At 34.4% G+C, this 25,504-nt stretch overlaps 2 protein-coding genes across 5 annotated transcripts in view; one reads left to right on the top strand and one right to left on the bottom strand.

Moving 5' to 3' along the window:
• The window catches only part of LOC132189834 (replication protein A 32 kDa subunit A), a 17,475-nt gene extending 1,842 nt beyond the window's left edge, over positions 1-15,633 (top strand). For 2 of the 3 annotated variants that reach the window (XM_059604641.1, XM_059604640.1), the window contains 6 exons: positions 11,101-11,178; positions 11,719-11,794; positions 14,417-14,518; positions 14,608-14,687; positions 14,901-14,969; positions 15,311-15,633. In XM_059604641.1, coding sequence (XP_059460624.1) covers positions 11,101-11,178; positions 11,719-11,794; positions 14,417-14,518; positions 14,608-14,687; positions 14,901-14,969; positions 15,311-15,395 — 490 coding nt within the window. In that variant the 3' untranslated portion in view covers positions 15,396-15,633. Of the gene's footprint in view, positions 1-9,281; positions 9,355-9,450; positions 9,566-10,094; positions 10,206-10,615; positions 10,714-10,969; positions 11,012-11,100; positions 11,179-11,718; positions 11,795-14,416; positions 14,519-14,607; positions 14,688-14,900; positions 14,970-15,310 lie in introns of those variants that run through there. The other variant, XM_059604642.1, reaches the window with a different exon arrangement.
• Positions 510-6,341, bottom strand: LOC132189932 (protein ACTIVITY OF BC1 COMPLEX KINASE 1, chloroplastic). 2 transcript variants are annotated; one of them, XM_059604777.1, is made up of 9 exons: positions 5,892-6,341; positions 5,221-5,427; positions 4,634-4,723; positions 4,357-4,503; positions 2,372-2,536; positions 1,978-2,118; positions 1,696-1,875; positions 1,025-1,220; positions 510-697 (listed from the first exon to the last, which is right to left on the bottom strand). In XM_059604777.1, exons 1-9 carry the CDS (start codon positions 6,210-6,212, stop codon positions 525-527), a joined length of 1,620 nt encoding a protein of 539 aa, XP_059460760.1. In that variant the 5' UTR covers positions 6,213-6,341; the 3' UTR covers positions 510-524. The 2 variants fall into 2 exon arrangements, with proteins under 2 accessions (XP_059460760.1, XP_059460761.1); XM_059604778.1 differs by having other exon boundaries at positions 5,908-6,030.
• Positions 15,634-25,504: the final 9,871 nt, after the last annotated feature.

The raw sequence follows: 25,504 nt of genomic DNA, 5'->3' as shown, positions 1-25,504 counted from the left end.
GGCAAAAGCATCAGTTGGTGACAATATTAACAAGGTAAACCAAAGCTCATCTTATCAGACATTTTTAGGTATAATATATTCTGAAATGCAAATTGAATTACTGATTAAATTAGCTTGATAAATCTAATTGACGTTTATATATCTAAGATATAGGACAAGTGAGATAATAGAAATAAACTACTTGAGTTTTGACGCTAGAGTTGTGTGTAAAAACAGTATGGTAAAAATGAGGACCAAAAAAAAAAAAAAAAAAAGAGAAGAGGTGCGAGTAAGAAACTGTTGACTAATACTCTGTTGCAATTTTTAGCGGCATAAGTAATATAACAAGCTACTGCCATAGCTCAATAAATATAAAGGAAAAAACATTCCAACAGTCGCTGATGAGCTTTCCTCTTTTCCCTTTTTTTCTTTTCAGCTGAAAGTTGTCCTTGAGTATTAAGATTATAATAGTAATGATAATCTTATGTCCATTTACAATATATCATAACTTCTAAAATACGACAGACACAAACTCAAAAGAAGATTTAATAACAAAACATAAATAAGGAAACAAGAAGTTTTATCCTTACCTCTAGAAATTTGAAGTCCCGCTGTAGAGTGAAACAGATTCCCTCTTGAGTCAATAAGGAACGGATGACAAGTGAAAACCTCTCTGGGATACGGATCGGATAATTGTAAACCAATTGATTAAATTTCCCTGCAGCAGATATGCACATTCGTGTGAAGCGTGTTACCACAAAATGTAACTTGGAAAATAAAAAATAAAAAAATTATGGGGAAAAATTATATCAGAGGTAGCTAGTGGGGGATTGAATAGTAAATTCTATCAATATGATCTTTGAATAGTTCAACAAATTCTGAATAAGCATGAGAGACATTTACATGCTGGGGCAAACATGACATTCAAAGACCGTTCATGCTACTATATCAAATCGGAAGCAGGGTGATTTATCTGAAGGGGTCACTATGGCAAATATATATATATATATATATATATAGAGAGAGAGAGAGAGAGAGAAATTACCAGTAACACTTCGAAAATTAAAATCAGAGAGTCCTTTTCCAGAAGAGTTCTGCCAGATTGCTTCTAAAGCTGGGATTATGGGAGAGACATCAGTCCCAGGAGTCAGGAAGCCAAGCCTGGTGAAATCATTTGCCATCTCAACATAGTCCTCATTTACAGCATGGACAACAGCATCAATCAAGATCTGTTTATTTTGCTGAAAGATTGAAAAGCAATCATTAAGTGGGTCCAACAGAAAGCTATTCCAACCAAAATCAGATTGCCTAAAAGATAGTAAAAACATAGCAGAATCTTAATCTTTGAACGTTGTTCTAACAGATCCTTAAAGTCTACCAAATTTGTCGGGTGGGCTGTGCTGTGCTTCTACAAGGGAGCCCGGTTACCAGGTTGTACATCAACACTTGGACCCATGAGAAGAGTGTATCAAAGTTTTTCGTTTTAAAAAAAAGAGTATATGAAAAGAATCAGTAAAAAATCTGTCATGTTTCCATATGTTTAAAAATTATCAAAATAGACATCAGAAATCTTCTAAGACATTCAATATTTATTGTAATTGAGTCATTCATAGGGTGCAATGAGCTTGTATTGTTATTAAAAGCAGCCATGAATACTACGCATAATGAAGCCAAATGCATACAGGTACTTATTGTCTCTGGCAAAACACACATTACCTGACTAAGCACTGCAACATTCCCAAAGTCCACATATGCAATACGTCCATCACGCATGGCAAAAATATTTCCAGGGTGTGGATCTCCATGAAATAACCCAAATTCAAGCAATTGCCGCAAAGCGGCACTAACTCCAACTGTTAAAAATCCATTTACATCGATGCCACCTTCCTTAATAGCCTGACTTGCATGAAGGAAATATTATTAATACACAAAGTGACATCTGTTGCTTTGCAAAGTAAACAGAGATCAAAACATCATCATCTATCTTGATAGTCAAACCTGTGGATTAGTGCACCGGATGCCATCAATCCACTCCATTACAAGAACACGTGACCCTGAAAGTTGCTTGTAAACCCGAGGAATTTTGACAGTTGGATCGTCCTTGAAGTTCTCAAGAAAATCTTCAATGTTACGGGCTTCCTGAATTAGAGAAAAGAAACAGCATGTTACATTTAATCAAATATAAAAGTAAAACAAATTACTGAAAGCATCTGCACTGGTAGCTCAATTATCAAGCAAGTGATGATGATAAAGCCATGTTTATAAACATTATGCAGACAAAATGCTTTATACTAGTGCTTTTTTTTTTTTTTAAAGTTGTTCTTAATTACCCTCGTAATCATTAAGTACATCACAACTTTAACGCCAAATAGAGGAAAGTTTTGAAAGGTACCAGTGTGTAATCAAGCTCCTCCAAAAGCTTTTCGCCAAATTCATCAACTATCAGCTCTGCATTGCACCCTAGTTTTTGTAGACTGATGCCGTTCAAAAATGAAGCAAGAGTACGAAATAGAAAAAGATCCCGATAAATTATAGGCTCTATCTGGGGTCTTTGGACCTGTCAATATATGTTTATTTAGAATTATAATTAGTTAGACTACATAGTTAATAAATCTCTATAGAACTACATAAGCTTACAAAGAAACAACATGCCCTAAATCAAAACTCAATTACTTTTGTTAGAATATTAACTAAATGATTACATTTAGGAGAAACTTCAATTACACCCCTCCCCCCCTCTCGGGAAGTACCAAGCGGTTTTGCAATTATAACCTCGAAGTTTAAAAATTATTGGTATTCCATGTTTCAACCCCTTTCAATTTCACTCATTTATTGTTAAAATGCCATTTTAATTTTTTTTTTATTTAAAAAAAAAAGGTGAAAATTATGGTTACCCATAGCCACACCGTGTGTTTGGATTGACCCATGGACAGATGTGGATTTGGACTGACCCACGACCAGCCATGGCTTTGGTGACAGCTGTGGGTTTATTTTTTATTTAAAAAAAAGGGGGATTTTAACAAAAAATTAAAAGGGGATGAAATATGAATACCAACATTGCAAATTTTCTTAAACTTCGAAGTTATGATTGCAAACCGTTTATACTTCAGAGGGTGTAAGTGAAGTTTCCTCTTAAATTTATAATTTGAGAAATATTAAGGGTACTAATTCTTTTACTAACAGAGGCATATTAAACTGATGTGTAGCTCATTCATGGGTACTCATTACATTTTTCTTAATTAATTATTTTATTTTTCTCCAATGAATGAGCTGCACATAAGTTTAGTAAGCCTCTGTTAGTAAAAGAGTTAGCACTCCTAGCATTTCTCTTATAATTTCCTATGAGTTTAATCTTTTGGAACAACTAATGACTTATAGTATAGCAATAGACTTAAGTTCGAATCTTCACTCTACATTATACTTCCCATTTCAATCAATATTCCACACGTTGAGTCCTATTAATTAAAGGTTCGTCTATGCCCACATGTGAAGAGGAATATTATAGTAGAAATTAAAAGATTAAAGGGTTAATTACCTTTTTAGTACCTAGGTTTTCACATTTTTATTTTTTCTTACTTAGGTTTCAATTTGTATCACAGATGATACCTGACCTATGGGTAAATACCAGTTTAGTACCTCCATCACCATTCTGTCAGCTAAACTAACAGACTACAATAAGGGTGGTTCGATTCACCCCCTCCAGCCAATCTAGGGGTGGTTCGTCCACCCCCATGGCCTCTAGGGGGGGACCGAGACACCCCAAAGCTTTTGGGAGTGGTTTCGGTCACCCCTTTTGGGCCATTGGGGGTGGCCAAATCACCCCCAAGGGCCTTAGGAGTGGTTTAGCCATCCAAAGACGGGTTGCAGGGGTGGCTGAAACCACCCCCATGATAGTCCGTTAGTTTGGCTGACAGAATGGTGATGAAAAGTAGTAAATTGGTATTTACCCATAAGTTAGGTACCATCTGTAATATGAATTGAAATCTATATGAGAAAAAATAAAAATGTGAAAACCTAGGTACTAAAAAGGTAATTAACCCATGATTAAAAACACAATTTCTAATGAATTTAAATTTATAGACAATTGGTGATTTAACAACTTCAAAGAAAACAATTTCATCCCTTTGATGCCTCCTTATTATACTATGTAAGTGGCACTGTAATCTAGTAACAATGTAAAGAATTTGCAACAGCTACAGGAAACATGGCAAATAGGAAGCTGATGACTTCAACAGGTATGAATCACTCTAGCTCCAGTAAACAATAATATATCCACTGAAGGTGAAGTTCAATACCTTTATAAAACCAATAGATCCCAAACCATGAATGTCCCCAAAGAGAGAGAGAGAGAGAGAGAGAGGATAAACCTCGTACAACCTTAATAGCCACATCCTCTCCAGAGGCACGTAAAGTAGCTCGGTACACTTGACCCAAACTTGCAGCTGCTATTGTCTGCGACGAAATTTTACTGAAAACAGCTTCAAGTGGTTGGCCCAATTCCTCTTCTATGATGTTGAAAGCGACCTAAACCATTGTCAAGCCATACGCTACTTAAAAAATATTTGATCCCAATATGTAACAGGGTTAAAAAAAAAGGCTCGTTACAAATAGAAGTGCTTAGCTTTAGCAAAGTACTGACAAAATGGGCTTTTACCTTATTGGGGAAAGGAGGAACATCATCTTGAAGAATGCAAAGTTCATTCATATAATCTTCTCTAATGATATCAGGTCTATTTGCAAGAACCTGGCAAGACATGGACAATATTCAATCACAGGGAAACATGAAACTGAAACACACGTGCTAATTGAGCAAACATTATGGATTCAAAGTTTGATGCCATAATTGAGAAGTTTCTAATCAGGATGAATAATATGAAGAAGCTGGGATAAATCTCCTCCAATCAGGAGAAACTTGGTATTTTTTAGCTCAAATTTCCATAAATGACATTTTTTTCATCAGTTCATTTAGCCACCAGTAATCCCAAATGTACAAGTCAGTTAAAATCAAAATACTTATACTGAGAAAAAAGAAGAAGAAGAAAGATACTGTTTTGGAAGTCTGATCGTCAAGAATAAACAGTACACTAATAACAATTTAAGTTCAGGTTCATACAGGAAAAAGCGAAAAATGGACCAATTGAAGATGTAGAGTACAGTAACAAACACTTACTGTTAAATAAATGGAACGCAACTAAGAAAAGTAGATATGTACTGAAGCAAATCAATAAAAACGCAACAAACCTGGCCTGCTTTGATAAAAGAAGGTCCCAAATCACACAGGAGAGTCCTAAGCTGCCGAGCACGATAAGGAACAACTTCTTCATCTCTTCCAACAAAGCAATCATACATCAACGAAGACCAGTAAAACCCCAAATTCCACACTATCTCCACACCTCGAGAAATTAGCGACAAAACAGCCCCTCTGGATTCCAATACCTTATTTCTCACCTATTACCAACAACAATAGAATAAAATCTGCCACCACTTAGAGGTAAATGCATAACAAATTGAAGAAGACTTTGTTTAACTATTTTCATATTCATATTTGACTACTCTATCCAGTTATTATTCACCAAATTATCAAAAGCAACAATAATAAAACCGAACAAATTGTCATATTCATATTGCAAGCCCTTATTCCTCACCCAATTATCAATGAACAAAACCCCAAATTCAAATACCAGATTAACGCCAAAAAAAAAAAAAAGTTCTTTCACATCCGAATTCCAGAAAACACCACTCTACTCCAAATTCAACGCAATTACGCAGCAAAATTTCATTCAAGCACCGTGATATTGTTCCTCTACCAAATCACCGCCTATAATAGCCCTATTTCACACCAATACATAACAAATATGTCAAAACTTCATGTTGCTAAGAACTAGTTTTTCACACTAAAAGAAAAATCATACCGTCTCGGGAGAGTACTTGCGAAATGGCACGCAAACGCCACGCTCGATGTCGAGCTGCTCCAAGGCACTGCTGGACTTGCCCAATTGCAAGGCCCGGGCCTCGTTCTCTCTCGTCGCTGCTAAGCTCCTCCTCACCGTGGCGCCATTAACCAAACCCCCGGCTTCCGAAGCCGCTGCCGCAAAATTGGAGACTCGCACAGGCAACGATCTCTTCTTGCTCCTTTTCAGCACCGCGGCATGGAAAGGAGCTTGAGATGGCGCGTATTTGTGGTCAGTAGAGAAAGGAACTGCGTTGGCATAGTTTGTAGAGATGAAATCCATTGTTGTTGAGCAAGAAGTGAAGCCCTAGAGGTACATTAGAGAGAAAGAAGGCGGTGGTGGTGGAGGGAAGCGGTTAAGAGAGATCAGCAGGAGCTTCAGAAAAAGCAGTTTATAGAGTGAAGGAATATACCGTTTTGTGTAACGATAAATAAGAAGATTGGCAACCACATAAACGTTATTGCATATTCAAATAATTTCAAGATAAATTTCAGACAAACACGCAAAGGAGAGTGCTGGTATTTTTGTCTTCCACCCTCCCATTGGGAAGAAAAAATTGCAAAATTTGTCAACATGATTTATATTATTTGCAATTAGTTCTTGATGATATCTAAGTCCCTTACAAAAAAATTTACTTCATATAGTCAACTTCCGTCTATTGACTTAACAGATTATGTTAGTATGACATATCATAGCCAATAAAATTGTAACACATGTTTTATTTAAGTCAGTGTCAGTGTGTCACATTAACATAATCGGCTAAGTCAGTGAATGGAAGTTGATTAAGAATTAAATTGTTTTTTAACATACCTTAGAAATATCTTAATTTATTTTGATATTACATAAAGTTAATTGTATATCATATAAACCATTTTGTATTTTTTTTTTCTTCTTTTAAGAAAAAAAGTAGACCTACTCTCAATTGGACAATTTTTTTTTTTTTTGGTTACAAATTGGGTTATAAAGTTTTAATAAAGTGACATGCTATGCTACAATGTAATTTCTTTTAGAGGGTGGGTTGTTTTTAGAAAGTTTTTGCCATTTGCGATCTCCTCCAAACTAATTGCATCAATATCCCTTTGGACCCTTTCGTTCCCAATAATATCATATAGATAAAATTACTTGGTCCGAGTCTAAAGTCTATAAGGACATGTTTGGTACTCGAAAATGACTATTCTATTAAGAAATAAATAGTTATTATTGGGAATGATAAAACATAAAATGAAATACATATTTCTATTATTTAGTTTGGTGAAAGCGTTTTCAAAAGAATAGCCAATTCTCTAATAATAATAAAGTCTAACTATTATGAGTACTTTTTCGTCCACAGTAGAATATGCAACTTAACTTTTTTTTTCATCTAATGTAAATCATAAATAGACTGATTAGTCTATTCACTATTTACATTGTAAACTTTGTTTATTATTTGTTTTTTCTCACTTTCTTTCTTTTACTCTTTCTTTTTCCTCTTAAATCTAGATGATTTTGATCCATATTTGAATTATGATATATCCACGAGGTGCTCTAACTAAATCATGACTAATGCGTATTATGATAATTGATAAAATTAATTTACGACCAGGGGCGGAACTAGGATTTGAGGTATGGGGGGACGGAATTTTTTTTTGGCTTGGGGAAATGGACGGACTCGTATAAATACAAAAGCATATAGATACACATAATCTCTTTATATGTATGTTTGTATAAAATAAAAGTATAAAAGTGTTACATCTAATCTCATGGCATCACAAATACATAATAATATAAAAAACTAGCAAAATAGCATAGAATAAAAAATATATATATTTTTTAAAAAAAAATTAGCAAAATAAATTAAACACGATTTATAGGGTCTAAGAAAAAAAGTACCTTTGACCGTTAACTATTTTTCGTAACAATCCCCACAAGCCCCAAATAACAAGAAAAGAAATGCTAAAAGTTAAGTCAAACAATGGTGCAATCATAAATGATTAAACCATTTAATTTGTGATGTCAAAACAAATATTATAAACCTAAATGATGTCAAAATAACTATTCAAAAAACTGGTTGTTGGGTTTTTTTTTTTTTTTTTGATTGTTGGTTAGAAGCTATTCAAAGATCCCAAATCATTTAACTTTTTTCATTCACATATTCAATCAAAGTCCTAAATCCAATTGAGTTTTTAATTAGAAGCGAACTAGAATATAGAGGGAAACTAAATGAATTGGGTATTTTAGGTTTTTTATATTGAAGGAGGGTGCAAGGTTTTTAAAAAATAAAATAAATAAAGGGAAAACAAATATTATTTTTTTGGGGGGAGCAAAACTATAAAAAATAATTAAAATGGACACATATATTATTTTGGGGGAGCAAAACTAAGAGAAAAAATTAAAAGGAGATACAAATATTATTTTGGGGGGACAAAATATCATTTTGGAGGGACAAATTTATAAAATGGGTAGATTTTTAAGGCAATTAAGAAAATTTTGAAAGATTTTGGGGGGACATTCGTCCCCCCAACACTAGCTGTAGGTCCGCCCCTGTTTACGACGTGTGCTAAGTAAATCATGAGCATTATGATAGTTGATACAAATAACGGTTTTGGATTTACAGCTCGAACCATCCATCCTCACTTGGAAGTAAGGGTGTAAATCCGGTCGGTTATAATGGGTAACTGGCTAATCGACCAATCAGTTTTTGCATTTATATATACTCAGTTATAACTGGTAATTGGGTATATATATAAAATATATATAAAACGACCTCGTTTACTCTAGGTTTTTTTTTTTAACAACCACAACAAAGCCTAGTTTATTGGGCCAAAAAAGTTATAATTGTTCTTAAAAATTATCTAAATTAAGCCTAAAAAATAGGCTCAACACCCAAAATAGGCCCAAAATATCAAATTATTTAAAAGACCCGATTACTGGTATGGATAACCGGCTACTAACTGGTAACTGGCAGTTATTACATAACTAAGTAATATGTAGCCGGTTTTTAAAATTGACTCATCGGCTACCTTGGTTCCAGTTAATGATTTTAGCCAATAACCACTAATCGGAACAAGGTTTACACCCTTACTTGGGAGAACACTCATAATTTAATAGCAGCAGGGTATCAAATTCTTCTATCATAACTTAGAGTTTTTATGTGAGTATGAGCTTGTGTTGGAAAATAGAAAGTAATTTTATGGTTTTCCTCATGCCAACTATTTTCAAGTGGCTTTTGTGTTTTTCCTAGTTTATTATATTTTATAAAATTATATATTGAATTAATAAATTAGAATTTTTTAGATCTTCAATGTACAATTTTTCCTAAAAAATATAAACCATGTTCATCAATTTAAGTAGACAAAAAAGAAAAAGAAAAAAACAATTCTCCACTATCCTTATCACAAGTAACCTCCGACAGGCGGGAAAGTTAAAGCATTATTGGCGGGAAACCGTAATAAAACTCCCACAAATTCATAATATTCACTCTCATAGATCGGTTTCTCTCTAATTTCGATCTCCCTCTCTCTCTCTCTCTCTCTCTCTCTAGGGTTTGAAAGATGTTCTCAAGCTCCCAGTTCGAATCCAACTCCGCCTTCTCCGGTGGCGGATTTACGTTCTCTCATCAATCTCAGCCCTCCGATTCAGATCCCTCTCCGGCGAAAGTAAGCTCTCTCTCTCTCTCATCATTTTACGTTTGGATGCCCATAAAATTTAGGAAAATGATAGAATAAAGTACGGAAAAGGAAAGGAAAGGGGCTTTCTTTGTCATTAAATCCTCAGTACCAAACGAAATGAATTGAAACAGAAAAAATTATACTCTACTGATCGAAATGCAACTTTCATTTTAGAAAAATGAAAAGAACAAAATAAGAAAAGAGTTCTCATTTTCGTTCTTCTGTTTTCTCTAACTGCTAATTTGAGACATGTTAGGGATTTTTGTTTTCGTTGGTTTGTACTGCTGATTTAGTGTTTGGTTGCTGAGAAGATGTGATAAAAGGAAATGAGCTCTCATTTTTCACATTTCGTGTTCCATCCATGAAAATGTTTGATTTTCAGGAAACCAAACCGTCATGTCACATTAGTCTACAACATTATCCTTTTCTTGGCAGTCAAACAGGCTTTATGTTTTGCTCTATCTCATGGTGTTTTTCTTTGCCCTTTTTTTTGGGGGATGTTGTTTTGTGATTGCAGAGTCGTGAAACTCAGGGTTTGGTTCCAGTGACAGTGAAGCAAATAAGCGAGGCTTCTCAATCTGGTGATGAAAAGTCGACTTTTGTGATCAACGGTGTGGATGTGGCCAATGTACTGTTCACTTATTGCTTTCGATGTTTCTTTCAACCAAAGATATTTCATTGCTCTATTTACCAGAAAAATGTATGAAGTGAAAAAAAAAAAAAGAGACGTAAAATGTTTGTTTACAGATTTATTTCTCTTTTCATTGGACACTGAGCCAAGTTTTGAGTTAAGCTTTTATCTTTTGTCACTCAAAACTAGACTAATCATATGATTTGATTTTTGGCAAGACAAATTAAATTTAGTCTGTTTGTCTCTTTCTTAAAGTTAACTTCTTTGGCTTTATAAACGTAATATAAATCAAGATAAGTGAACAAATTATTCTATTTTCTTTTCTGGGTATTATTTTCCGATGAAATAGAGCTTCTATCATGTATGTCTTCATTTATATGGAAATTCTTAATATCTTGTTGGTTTAGGTGACGCTGGTTGGGATGGTGTTTGATAAACTTGGAAGGAATACTGATGTTGGTTTCAACCTAGATGATGGAACAGGAAGAATTGGATGTAGAAGATGGTAATCTATTCATTTTGGTGTGAATACATGAAATATTATTATGTTATAAAGTCTTATTTTTTAAAGTTTGCCTTTTGGCTTCTTAGATTTTACATCAATGCAGTTTTGACTGCAGAAACTAGAGGAGCACTTTTAAATATAAACCAAAAGATGCTTTATTACTTTATCTTTTCTTTCTTTAGTTGATACAATTCTTATTCTAAGTCCACTCTACATTGTTAAAAACAAGTCTTAATCTATGTTTAATTTTCAATAGGATCAATGAGAATTTTGACACAACAGAAATGGAGAAAATACTGTAAGTTTTCGGTCTTATTGTGGTTGTTGTAATGCGGCACCATAGTGCCAAGAAGTTTTGATGATTTTCTATGATTTATCATGCAACAGAGATGGAATGTATGTTCGTGTTAATGGACACCTGAAGAGCTTTAAAGGTGTCAAGCAAGTAGTTGCCTTCTCTGTCAGGTAAGGTTAATAATAACACAGGGATGATAGCATTGTGTTTTTAAACGTTTTAGTTTCTTTTAAAAGAAGTTCAATAGTCTTTGGGCTCAAATATATTTTTTCCTCAAACAAAATCTTGAAATATTGATTCTTGTAGATTTCATAGAAGTTCAAAATTTTGATCTTCTTGGAGAAGTTATAGTGTCAATTCTTTAATGGATTTGAGGAATTTCACTTTATTTTTGGAATTTTAATAACAGTTATTTAGCTTGATTTGTTTTAATTTTTAGTTAAGCTTTTGAAGGACACATTTGGCGCTTTCTACTATGAATTTTCTTTTCCATGAATTTATTTTTTCTCATTCTGACAAGAACATGGATTTTGTAATTTGACTAATATATGACTCACAACTTGATGAGATTAGTTGAGATGCATCTAAGTTTGAAAAGTTGATCAGCTTCAACGTAATATACTTGTCTCTAGTATGTGCAATTTTTTTTTTTTTTTTTGAAGTGGATAGATTAACTATCTCATGATGCCTTGAATGTTGTTGTCTTTCAGGCCTGTGACAAACTTCGATGAGGTTGCCTTCCATTTTATCGATTGCATACATAACCACTTGCAATCCAAGTCACAGGTACTGGTAGTTGTGCTCTAATTGATGCCACAGGTGGTTGTATGCATCATGCACTTGCTCATACTTATTATTGGCGATTCAGTTGTTTCACTATCCATAAAAGATGATAGGGATAGTTACTTCACTCTATCCCCTTAGTTTTATAGAATTTGTGATTTTTAGTCATAACCTGATATAGGCTGAAATAAAAATAGTTTTTTTTTTTTTCGGCAAAGTAGAGGAAATAAAAAAAAAAAGAAAAAAAGAGGGAGGATTGAAAACACACTCGATCAAAGAAACACAAGGAGGAAGAAGAGGGAAGGAAATGCTTTTAGTGAAAGTGGTGGAGGCATTCCATTTAGCAAGGTTGTTTGCTACGAGGTTGACACTTCGTTGATTTTTGAGGCATTCCATAATGTCAATTTGCTAAGAAACTAAATATCTTTGATGGTAGGTGTTGGCTTTGGATAGTGTAGATGACAATGAGAGAATTCCCCCAACAATAATCTTGTTTATTCCAAGAGTTGAAGCTTCGATAAGGGAAGGTCGGTGTTTGCTTCAACATTTGTGTTGTCATGAGGACATTTGGCTGTCCAAACATGGATGAGCTTTCCATTCGACTAGGTGCTGCTATGATAAAAAAATCATCTCAAACGGCTAAATTGAAGTAATGCTTCATGAAGTTTTCAAAAGGGTGCACAAATGTCTAGTTCGATTTTCTTTTGGGGGTGGGGTAATGGTCATGAGTATTCTGTCTGAGTAAGTCAAATCATGTTCATAACAATAGCTCCAAATGAGTGAAAAGAGTGAGTTTCATCAAGACTAATTTTTAGAGATGGAGTAGGGTTAAGAATTATTCTGCTCTAATTTAAGATTGGATTAGCAAAAGAATGCTGGATATTTGAGGGCAATAGGATTCACGTTACAGGACTTGGGAGAAGTGATAGTTTGGGAAGAAGGGTTCATGAGTTTCAATTTTAGAATCGCAAAGGGGGCAAGTGATCACATCGTTATTCGAGAAGGGAATGAAGCTAGCTTACTTGGATTTGACAGGATGAATTTTCCATGCTATTTTTCGCACGAATAGCTTTAGTTTGTCTTCGATTTTGGCTATTTAGAGGGCTTTCCAATCAGTGGTCTTGAAAGGGCTATGGGAAGCATATCAATTTTCCAATCGGTTGATTCTCTATCAAAATGTTGCTGGATTTTTTATTCGTCCCACTGTCTTGGATTAGTTTTTATCAAGTCTACTACTACCCAGTGGATGGTCCTTTAGGTTGTCTTCTTTTCTGGGTCTAGGTTTGAAATTTGAGATCTTAGAGATCCAAGAGTTTCAAACATTAGTAGATCTACCATTATTAATCATGTATTAACAACTTTTTGCCAAAAGATTCTTGGTTTTTTGATTGCCCTTTCAAATCCATGAAGCACTTGTAGTCAGTTGGTTTTTTGTAAAAGAGATTCTTGAGGTAATTTCGTTTTATCGCATAGACATATATGTGGTTAGAGGTTTGTTGGATTTTCCATTCCAATTTGGAATTTGTGGCTTTTTAATACTGAATCACTCCAGAAAGTGTCTTATATTAGAAAGATGAATTGCTCATATTGATTGGGTAGATTATAAAGGTATTTATGGGTGTTAATTTTCACATTAATTCTTTATTGGGTGAGATGAGGTTTTATAAGTGATTTTAGGGAGTTTCAATTATGATTTAACTAGTCTTTTTGGTCGTTACAAATGGTATAAAAATAACTTAGTAACACCATGTGGTGCTAAAACACTGCATAAAATGGGCTATATGACGAGAATGTTAGGGATTTGAGTGGAGGAGTTAGTGCCACATTGAGACGATGAATAAGTTGATTATAAAGGTATTCATGGGGGCCAAGTCTCACATTAGTTTCTTTGAGACTAAGTCAGATAAGTGAATCTAGGGAGCTTCAATTGCAATTTGACTAATCTTTTTTGAAATGATAGCGTAAATGTAGATAATGTTTCTCTTGGGTCGTTACAGATATCATGCGTTCTTTCGATTGAAAGGTCGGCTGTTTCCTTTGGAGTATAGATAGAATGCTAAGCTTTTGGGCTATAATTTTTGCTACGTCTTTGTTGAATTCTCTCCAAAAGTTCTCATCATAGCATTTAAGGAGATGTAAAGAGATTTAGAAAGGAGGTAAGTTGATTAGAGTACCCATTCTATTGGTACTGACTTGATGGTAGCTCTTTGTTTTTTGGCGGTTCCACCCACCAATAAGTATTAAATGATTTAGCACCATGCCTGTCCATAATATCAAGATATTTTAGTCTAGGCTATAGGTCGTGTCCTCCATAGCTCGAACTCATGACATAGTGCCTGCTCTAATACCAATTGTTAATGGCCAAACTATGATTCAAAAGTCCTAGACATTGTTGGATAGTGATTTGGTTAAACCTTTAACCCTTAGAGTTGTAACATTTTACTTGCAATTTGAGTATTTGTACAGTAAAATGATTATTTGAAGTGGCTTCAACTTAGCGACACCAAAATTGAGGGATTGCTTAGTGTAATACTATAGATGTTCATTCACTCTCGTCAAGATAGATTTACTATGTATATACGTTGTGTTTCTGTATTGATTGTGTATATTGTGTTTTGGCTGAAGTTGCAAGGAGTTACCCCGATCCAGCCTCAGTCAGTGGATATGTCCTTTAACACTCCTGTGAAGAATGAATCAACTGGATATCAGACAGCCCCATCTACTCAAGTATGATATGACTTGGAGATCTTTTTTTTTTCCTTTTTTTCCCTTCATGCGTATTGTTTGGAATAAGATTTTAATTCTCTATTTTGTAGTTATCTGGCCAATTTAGCAGTGATGGGCTCAAGAGCTGTGATCAATTGGTCCTCGACTATCTGCAGCAGCCTTCAAGCATGTGAGTTATCAAACTATATAGCTTTTTTTTTTTTTTTTTTTTTTTTCTATCCTATTTTTCTTTGCTTGTGTTGCCTGATTTTATATAAGATGGCTTAGTGCAGTATTGTCTCTCCCAGGCAAAGTGGTATTCGTGGCTTTTATGTTTAGCTATAATGTTTGATTCTCATTGCCAATTATACTCAAAACTTTTTGGATCTGTTCTTGAATGCAGTGGACAGGAGAAGGGGATACACAGGGATGAACTTTCACAGCACCTAAAACTTCCTGTGGATAAGATAATGTAATCTCCCCTCTTACATTTAGCATGTCACTTATTATCTTTTTGGGAATACTTTACCTCTCTCTAAACTTTTATTTCTTTTGTAATCATTCCCTAAAGTTCAAAACTCTCTCAATATAGTGTATCAAACTTTAAAAAATTACAATGTCACCCCTCTCATTAGGTTTGAGATTAAATCATGTTGCAAAAGGGTGACATAGCTTTTATATTCTTGTAAAATTTATAAAATTACAAAATTAGTTTATTATTATTATTATTATTATTATTATTTAAAATAAGGTGTATTTTGAGAATTTTCAAGGTCTCCGTTAAAATTAACTGTTAAATACCTTGTATTCCAGGTACTCCATTAGGGCTCTTGAGGAGGAGGGTTTGATATACTCTACCATTGATGAGTTTCACTACAAGTCAACTGCATGTGGTTGATATTCTTGAGGATTTAACTTCCGCTAGGGTTTTGGTGTTAACGTTAACTTCCGCTAGGGTTTTGGTGTTACCGTTGCTGCTTTATTTTTCTTGTCTTCTCTGGTCTGGAGTGTGTACATATCCCTAATTAGATGCTTTAACTGTTTGTCACTTATTGTAATCGTATTTGATTTTTCTTGTCTGGAGAATTATTTAACAGGTTTACCTATTTCAAAGCAGTCCACTAGAGTATTTTTAATATGTTTTTCTTAATTAATCATTTATTTATTAAATATAATTACGGTTTACGAAACACCGAACAAGTTTATGAAATTGACGTGTTCTTGTCATCAGATGCAGTCCTTCGAACTCTAGAAATTATTTTTTTAAACTCTTCCAAGTGACTACATGTTTAAGGGAGCGATAATCCGACAATGTTTTTATTCAAGCTTTTAACTGGGATAATGTTTTCCTTTAAATTACTAAAAATTACTAATGTTATTTTTTTTTTCTTTCTTTTTTCAACATAGGACAATACATGTGCACACACAACAAATTTTTTAATCAAGTTCTACAAAAATAATTCTACAAGTTTTTTGTGCGAAAGTATATAGAAGACTTTTGGGCCAAATGATTGGGTATAAGACACAGGAAATAAAAATTATTCACTTCTTTTTTCCACTTTTTACCTACATATAGGAAATTGTCGATCAATCATGAACATAATTGTATAGCATAACACGTTAATAATTCATGCTAAAAAATAATTCAACCAAAATAAATATCACATATGATAAAAATCAATGAAGTTGTCAAAACACTCATTTTTTAGCGATAAAAATAATACATATACCAAAACACATATGTATAATATGTTCACAAAACAAAACACATTGTTAAAATAAATATTACACCGTAGAGGGAACAAATGTTGTGTAATATACAACACCCGATTGACACAAAACCAAGCATCACTCTAGCTTAATCCATTGCTGGCATCTACTCTGACAAAATGCCAAGGCCAAATGCCATTCAAAGCTATACTCTTAATATAAGGTCAAGTCCTTATGCCTCATATGAAGCAAAACAAAGTATAGGTTTCATGTTTGCTCCATTAACCCAAAAAAAGAGAACATTTTGGCTTTAAATATAAAACAAAACCCAAAATAAGAGAAAAAAACCCACACGATCCACACTCCAAAAGCCAAAAGCCAAAAAAAAAAAAGTGTACATCGCACAGAGAACACAAATATCATGTCATTTTAATTTAAATTGAGGAAATTACGATTTTTTAGGTGGAACTATTAAACATTCGTTAGTTTTGAATTTGACAGAATATTATAATGGACATGGTAGGCCTTGATTTTTTGGTATTGGTATCATGATGATCTTTATTTTGAGGTTAAAATGTATACTTATTTAAAACGTGCATGGTACTTAATAAAAATATCAAAGATAACATTTGAAAGATTAGTATTAAAAAAAAAAAAAAAAAGTCTAAAATATGAAGCCAAGAGAATCATGTTTTATATCCTGTCATAAGAAATAATTGAAGAAGAAAAACCGCAACTTACATTTTTGTCAAAGAGGCTTAAATGAGGGCCAGCTATCTCTTGAAAGGAGATAAATTGAAAAATGTTAGGTGTTCTTCTTATATTTTTTTGGCGTTTTCTTAGTCCTAGGTGGACATTATTTTCTGAAAATCAGATGAGAGAAATAAGAGCTAGTTTCCTTTTTTTTTAAAAAAATAATAATAATATTCACCTAGGATCAAAAGAACATGAGAGAATACCCAGAGAGCCTCTAACATTCCATAAATGACAAGTGTCTTCTAACATATTTAAGTTCTTAAAAAATAACAATGGCAATTGATTACGGCATTTTAATCTTTGGCGTTGAGTTTTCTCTCTAGACAAACGTCACAAACCTAGATGAGAAGATACTTTTTTTTCCAGGTTTGCCTGTGAAAGCATATAGTCTTGATCTATATTTTTCTGAATCTATATGGCGGACGATCTAGCTACATTGTGGGAGAATTTATCATTGACAGAGGATGAGGACGTGGAGTTATCTTTTCAGAGGGAGGAGCTGATTGAAGGGGAAACTTTCGGTCAAGCTTGTGTGTTGGCAAAATTGGTGGCGGACCGTATGATTAGCATAGAGACGATTCAATCATCTCTTATGCAATGGTGGAAGTTGTCGGACAGATTTACTTTCAAAGTCCTTTAGGAGAATTTGTTCCTGATCGAATTCAGTGATCCAAAGTATAAAGAAAGGGTGATGGAGGGGAGGCCGTGGGTCTTCGAAGGGAATCTTTTTCTCCTTGAGGATTTTGATGGAACCAAATCGCCATCACAATTCACTTTCGACACGACAGTTTTTTGGGTGCGGATGGTTAACCTACCATTAACTTGCATGGGAAGGGAGATTGGTCGAAAGATTGGCGTCTCTATGGGGGTGGTTGAGGCGGTGGATACCGATGCACAAGGTATGGGATGGGGGGAATTCCTCCGAGTCAAAATTCTAATGGATCTAAAAAAACCCCTGCAGCGTGGAAGGAAGATTAATATCGAAGGAAACGTTCATCTGATTAAATTTCAGTATGAGCGTTTACCTAAATTTTGCTATTAGTGCGGGGTGATTTGTCATGGAAGATTGGGGTGTCCTCGGAGATGCAATTTCCGGCAGTAAAATACCATCCAATATGGGCAGTGGATGAGAGCCCCTTCACCCACCAGGAGAAATGAGAGAAGCAACAACTGTTTTTCGGCAAAAAAGGGACCTGTTCCTTCAACTCATAACAAGGTGGCGGAGGAAAATTTTAGTGAAACCGGCGGTAGGGGAGATGCTGCCGGTGAGTCTCCAGTAGGTGGGAAACCAAAAGCTCATTATGGGAAACGCAGCTTTTCTGGCGAATATCAGGGAGAGAATTATGGAGGTGATAATGAGAAGATTGGAGGAAATAATGGAGATTCTGTTTTTTCAAAAAAAGATATGGGAACGGCTCCTTCAAATAATGCTACTGGAGATAATTTTGGCAAATCAGGATCTTGGGAGGAGATTACATGGTTTTCTGAAAAGGAAAGTAGGCGTGATACAAACCTTTATGGCGACACCACGATGTACAGAGACAAAAGAGGAAAGAATGACCACGTCACTGAGTGCCAAAAGGAACCTTTCTCAGACCAGGAATTTTTACCAAGGAGCCCAACCGGATATATGGGCCCATTTATCTCTGAAGTGGCTAGGTCCATTAAGGGGAATCCGTTGCATGTTGTAGCTAGCCTAGAAAAGCCAAGCACGAAGAAAAGAGACCGTGGAGATTTTGACAAGCTAGTAGAGACTTTTTCTAGACAGACAGAGGAGAAACGAAAAAAATGTACATCAAAAGGAGATAGTAATTTGGTGATGGCTGGAGACATTGATCGCAATGGAGTTTCGACAAATCTTAAAAATGGTTCGGGGATGGTGGAGGCTGTTGAACAGCCCCACCGACCGCAATGAGGGTTCTAAGTTGGAACTGCCGAGGGCTTAGAAACTTTTGGACAGTTCGAGACCTATGCCTTTTGGTAAAGGAGAAGTGTCCTTTTTTGGTATTAGGAAAACCAAAGTACGGAAAAAAAAAAAAATGGAACTTATTCGATGTAAATTGGGTTTTAAAAATTTATTTGCGGTGGATTGTGTTGGTAAAAGTCGTGGCTTGGCTCTGTTATGGAGTGAGGAGATTATGGTTGACATACAAAATTATAGTCATCGGCATATCAATGGTATTTTGAACGACCCAAGCTCCAACATACAATGGAAGTTTATGGGCTTTTACGGTCACCCGGATGCCAACAAACGTTGTGAGGCTTGGGATTTATTACGCCATTTGGCTAGCCTATCTTCGGACCCATGGCTATGTTTGGGAGATTTTAACAAAGCGGTTTCTATGTCAGAAAAATGGGGAGGAGGGGTAAAGTCAAATACCCAATTGCGTAGTTTCCAATCCGCATTGGAATTTTGCGAACTTACAGATTTGGGGTATAAAGGACCCAAATACACGTGGACCAATTGTCGGGAAGCAGGGAGTTTATTAAGGAGAGATTGGATCGCAGGATGGCCAATTCGGGGTGGAGAGATATTTTTCCAGAAGCTGAGTGATGACTAGCTCGGATCATGTAGTGTTGGTGCTACAATTATTGGGGCAGCATACAGACCAACTGAAGAGGAGGATTTTCTGCTTTGAAGCCTGCTGGACTCATGAGCAGGGGTATCAAGAGACTCTCTTAGAAGCTTGGAATAAATTCTCGGAAGTGGGCAACAATTGGACACGGCTGGGGGAGAAGCTCTCAAATTGCAAAGACAGCATATTTAGATGGAGCAGGAGAGCCCATGGCTTGGCACCAGCAGCTATCAAGCGTTTGCAGCATAAATTAAATGTGGTACAGGGTTGTGACAGTCCACGGGCTGAAAGGGAAGTTAAAAAAAATTCAGCAAGACCTTGTGGGAGTTGAGTGTAACAAGTGAGACTTCGTGAGGGCAAAGGGGCCAAAGTATGAATGAAAAATAAAAATATGAGGCCAAAGAATGAATGATAAATATATTAATATTAAATATTAAATTAACATATAAAAAATAAAATTAGTATTCATTATGCAAACCTTACTCGTAGCTCTACGAAAAATCGCATTCTCCTCGTATGCACACTACACTTTAGAAAACAATATTGATCTTTGATACTGTAAACTTAGCTTCGGCTATTGTTCTAGAGCTTTATGCTCTATTTGTTAGAGCATTTGCTTGTGATATTTTCATCAATAAATAAGTATGAATGTTTTTCATTTAAAAAAAAAAAAAAAAAAAATCTAATCTGAAAATTTCTCCATTTCAATGCACATATGATATCCATCAATTTCGTTTGTTTTTCTTTTTGGCAGATTCATGGACTGGAAACTAGACTCCAAATTACCATTTTGTGTGAAAAAGGCCTCGGTTGGTATCCGCCAGGTTATAATGGATGGAAAAGTGGTTACATGCTTATTTCTTTCTTTCTAAAATACTAATTTTTCTTTAAAACCAAAATAAAAGATTAATAAAATCAAAAAAAAAAGAAAAAAAAAAAAGAAGAGAAAAACCAAAACCAACTAAAAAGGTGGCTAAACCACCCCATGATGGCTGTGGATCGGCCACCCAAAAATAAATTTTTGGGTGATGGTGGATCGGTCATCAACTTAAAAAAAAAAAAAATAGGGGTAGTTCGGCCATTATTATAACATTTGATATATCCAAATGTTATAATAATGACTTAGACTAAATTGAAAACAAATGTTAAGTCAGAGGGATTAAATATATTTACCCAAAAAAAGAGTTACTTCTCGTTAAGGACTGAGGGTCATATGGACTCTTTTGTTTAAGCTTAGAAGAAAAAAAAAAGAAAAAAAAAAAAATCTCGATTTTGTGAAGGTACGGTCAACGGGTCAAACTACTAGGGACCAAAAAACCAATAAAAAAGTTTGTTGAAGCTTTCAAGTACTGGGATCGGTGGAATATGAATTTGAATATTTGGTAACAGGTAAGACTTCGTGAGGGCAGAGGGGCCAAAGTATGAATGAAAAATAAAAATATGAATGAATGATAAATATATTAATATTAAATATTAAATTAACATATAAAAAATAAAATTAGTATCCATTATGCAAACCTTACTCGTAGCTCTACGAAAAATCGCATTCTCCTCATATGCATACTACACTCTAGAAAACAATATGAATTTTGGAGAAAGACGTAGGGCATTTTAATTTATGGGTTTGGGGCATTATGGTCATATGAGTTTTCTTGTTTGAGGGGCTCAATGTATTCTTAAAAATTTTGGACTATTTTTTATGGCTCTATGCCAAACAAAAAAATTGTGGATTGCTTTCTTTTGGGCTCGGGGTAAACTAAAAAATTTTGTCTCAAATGAAAATTTTAAAAGTAAAATTAATATAAAAAAAAATTATAAAACTAGAGGTGATCATGAGTTCATGACCCATCTCGGTTTGTGCATATGTCCAGTGGCAGAGCTAGACAATTCATATTGTAGGGCTGGCTGAAAACTTTTTTTTTTTTTTTTTTTGGCATTGTGTAATGAACTGGTACCTTTTTCTATTTTCTCTAATCACTGATAGTTAAATACAATGAGGAATTGAGCTTAGAATTGTATCAAATTTTCCGATTAAATGTTTAAATTCTCACCACCAATATTCTCAACATTTAATAACCAAAATATCCAAATTACAAAACCACTTATATTAGATTAGGAATTGAGCTCAGAGTAGGAGGAAAAAAAAAAGAATTTTTTTTATTATTATTATTTTTGGGGTGCTGTGTGAAATTTTGGGTAGGAAAAAAAAGATTTTGTTTTTTTTTTTTAAATCTTTGGGGTGCCGTGACGTGGCTCTGCCACTGCATAGGTCCATCCCTGAGACCATGGTCCCTCCCGCTGGCTCGACTATACAAATTAACAAAGAAGATGTTATAGTAGTATACTATTATATTGCACGTGTTAAATGATCTTGTTTTTTTTTTTTTTGAAACGTCATTGGGTTGGACCGTGCTGGTACATCTTGACAGAAAAATTTAATTATGTACATAAAAATTATTTAGGATTCTTTTTGTAACAAATATATATGTTTTCCTTAATAAAATATTACAACCAAAATCTTTATGTATTTTGCCAACTATACCAATGGAAGAGAAAATCACGTGTAACCCTACGTTGACCATTAAATTAAATCCCTCGACTCTCGTGTGTTGTACTTAAAAAACATCTCTTGTTAATTAGAAGGGAAAAAACATGATGAGGTTACACTGATTGATTATTTTAATGATAAGGTTTTAGGAACCAAATAAATAATTAGGTAACATGATTATTTGTACAATATTCCGACCAACCCGATTTCCTAGGATTGATATAAATTATGGGGAAAAAAGAAGAAGGGAAAATGAAGAGGATTGCTATTTGCTAACCCCATGTGCATTTAAAGATTTAATTTATTCAACGCATGGGGCACGCCTGAAATGAAATGAGTCTAATTAATAATAATGCTATTGTTGTAAATTTTTATTCTTTATTTATAAGAATCTAATCTGAAATTTTCTCCATTTCAATGCACATATGATATCCGTCAATTTCGTTTGTTTTTCTTTTGGGAGCTGCTGCTATAGCAGGAAACATCGGTTTTCTGCCCACCAATCACTACATGACACATCAGCATTTCAAGAAAAATGCAAAAATTCAAAATGAGAACAAAATATCAAAAAAAAAAATGAGGGCAGACACGAAGATGACCATCAGCCCATCTGGGGTGGCCGGCGCAGCCACCCCTAGGCCACGGAGTGGCTGCGCCGGCCATCCCTAGGCCACGGGTTGACTCGCCGGCCACCACTAGCCAGATCTGGAGAAAATTTCAGATTAAATTCTTATAAATAAAGAATAAAAATTTACAACAATAGCATTATTATTAATTAGATTCATTTCATTTGAGGCGTGCCCCATGCATTGAATAAATTAAATCTTTAAATGCACATGGGGTTAGCAATCCTCTTCATTTTCCCTAGCTTCTTCTTTTTTTTTTTGTTTTGTTCCCATAATTTCTTTCATCTTGTGTCCCTAAAACAAGCTCATTTAACACGTACAATATAATAGCATAGTACATATAGCATCTTCTTCGTTTATACAGTCGGAGCCAGGGGAAGTACCATGGTCCCAGGGATTGACCTCTGCGGTGGCGGAGCACGTACATATAGCATCTTCTTCGTTTGTATAGTCGGAGCCAGCGGGAGGCACCATGGTCCCACGGATGGACCTATGCAGTGGCAGAGCACGTTAAGCTTTTAGGGTGCCGTGGCACCCCAAAGATTTTTTTTTTTTTTTTTTAATAAAAAATTCTTTTTTTTTTCCTACCCAAAATTTCTCACAGCACCCTAAAAACAACAATAATAATAAAATTTCTTTTTCTTTTCTCCTACTCTAAACTCAATTCCTAATTTAAATGGTCTTGTAATTTGGATATTTTGGTTATTAAATGTTGAAAATATTGATGGTTAGAATTTAAACATTTAATTGGAGAATTTGATACAATTCTAAGTTCAATTCCTCATTGTATTTAACTACTAGTGATTAGAAAAAAAGAAAAAATAAAAAAAAAGTACCGGTTCATTATACAGTGCCAAAAAAAAAAAAATCCTAATAACCAAAAAAAAAAGTACAGTGACCCCTACAATATGAATTGTCTAGCTCTGCCACTGGACCTATGCACAGACTGAGATGGGTCATGCGAAACTGAGATTGGCGAAGATGGTGGCCCGCTGGGTCACCATCTCCGGCATTTTTTTCTGCGAAACCCAACCTCAAAATCATATTCGAATGCTTCAAAACTCGTTTATAATGTCTCAAAACTTGTTTTTGGATTCAAAACTAAAACCAAGAGGGGAAATATTAACCCTTTAGGAATTTTATCACCGTAAAGGGATCCGCCGGAGAGGGTTGCAGCTTGGAGAAAGGAGACTCGTGGGTCTGCAGATCCATGGCCGGCGTGACCCAGAGAAGAAGAGAGAAGAAGAGAAAGTGGGAGAGAAAGAGAAGAAGAGGCTGCTGCAAATTTTCGGTGAAGAACCAGAGAAGAGAAGAGAAGAAGAGAAAGTGGGAGAGAAGAGAAAATCAAGTGTATTAGGTTGTAGGGTAATTTTGTGTGATAAGTTAAGGTGTTAGCTTGTGAGTGATGGGCAAAAAACAAGGGTTTTTTGTCTTGACCGAATTGAAGTTATTCCCTTTTCTTTTTGGCAGATACATGGACTAGAATCTAAACTCCAAATTACCATTTTGTGTGGAAAACGCCTTCCGTTGGTGTTGGTCGGTTATAATGGATGGAAAAGTGGTTACATGCTTTTTTTTTTTTCTTTTTTCTAAAATACTAATTTTTCTTAAAAACCAAAATAAATAATAATAATAATAACAATAAAAAAAGCGAAATACCAAACCCAACTAAAAAGGTGGCTAAACCACCCCATGATGACTGTGGATCAGCCACCCCAAAAATAAATTTTGGGGTGAGGGTGGATCGGTCATCAACCTTTTTTTTTTTTTTTTTTTAAAAAGGGGTAATTCGGCCTAGGGGTGTCAATGCGGGCGGTTTAACCGCTAACCGCTATAACCGTTAACCGCTAACCGCCTAACCGCTATAACCGCATAGCGGTTAGAGGTTAGCGGTTATTGGGTTTACTAACCGTAACCGCTAACCGCCTTTTTATATAATATATTTTTATAATTATAATTATAAAAATATTTATACATATAACATAATCACTTGATCATTAAATCACAATTTTTTTATAAAATAATTAAATCACAATTTGAGTATTAATATATTATCACTATAATTTATATGATTATATCACATGATCAATTGATCATTAAATCATTTGATTATATAATAACAAATTATACATATATAATATGACATAACTCATAAGTATACCAATTCATACTAATACAACAATTAAATATCTAGAGACTTATTTCTAATGTATGTTATAAACTTATAAGTCTATATATGTTATAAGTCTATATAAGTTTATATATGCATATGAATAATATAAATGTATAATATCAATACTTAATCATATAATTCAATGACAATTCAAATACTTTATTCAAGACTTCAAGTGAATCATATTATTAATGTACAATGATGATATGATTCGTATAATATCAAATTAAGTAATTGACATTAGACTAAACAATGACCAATGTGTTACTTAAAAACACAATTTAAGTATTAATGTATTATCATTATATGTTGTGACAGTTGTCTGAATTCTGAACTTTTTTTTATATGTTGTGTTGAATTTTATTTTATTTTTTATATGTTGCTTTTTTTTTTAAAAAAAAAAAAAAAAAGTTAACCGGTTATGATTTAATATTTAAGGAAATTTTTTTAAAGTATAAGTAAATGTAAATTTTGGGTCAAATATTTTTGACTTTTCAATATGGGCTATTTTTATAGCAATTGGGCCCAAGAAGACACTAAAAATACCAACAACAAAAACATGAGGGAAAAAAAAAGCCCAAAAAGCCCTAAAGAAAGCAAAAAGGCCTAATTTTGAAA

The sequence above is a fragment of the Corylus avellana genome, chromosome ca8, assembly GCF_901000735.1.
Source record: "Corylus avellana chromosome ca8, CavTom2PMs-1.0".
NCBI classification, from domain to species: Eukaryota; Viridiplantae; Streptophyta; class Magnoliopsida; order Fagales; family Betulaceae; genus Corylus; species Corylus avellana.
The sequence above is the reverse complement of the archived record's forward strand: the minus strand, read 5'-3'. Positions and strand labels throughout refer to the sequence as shown.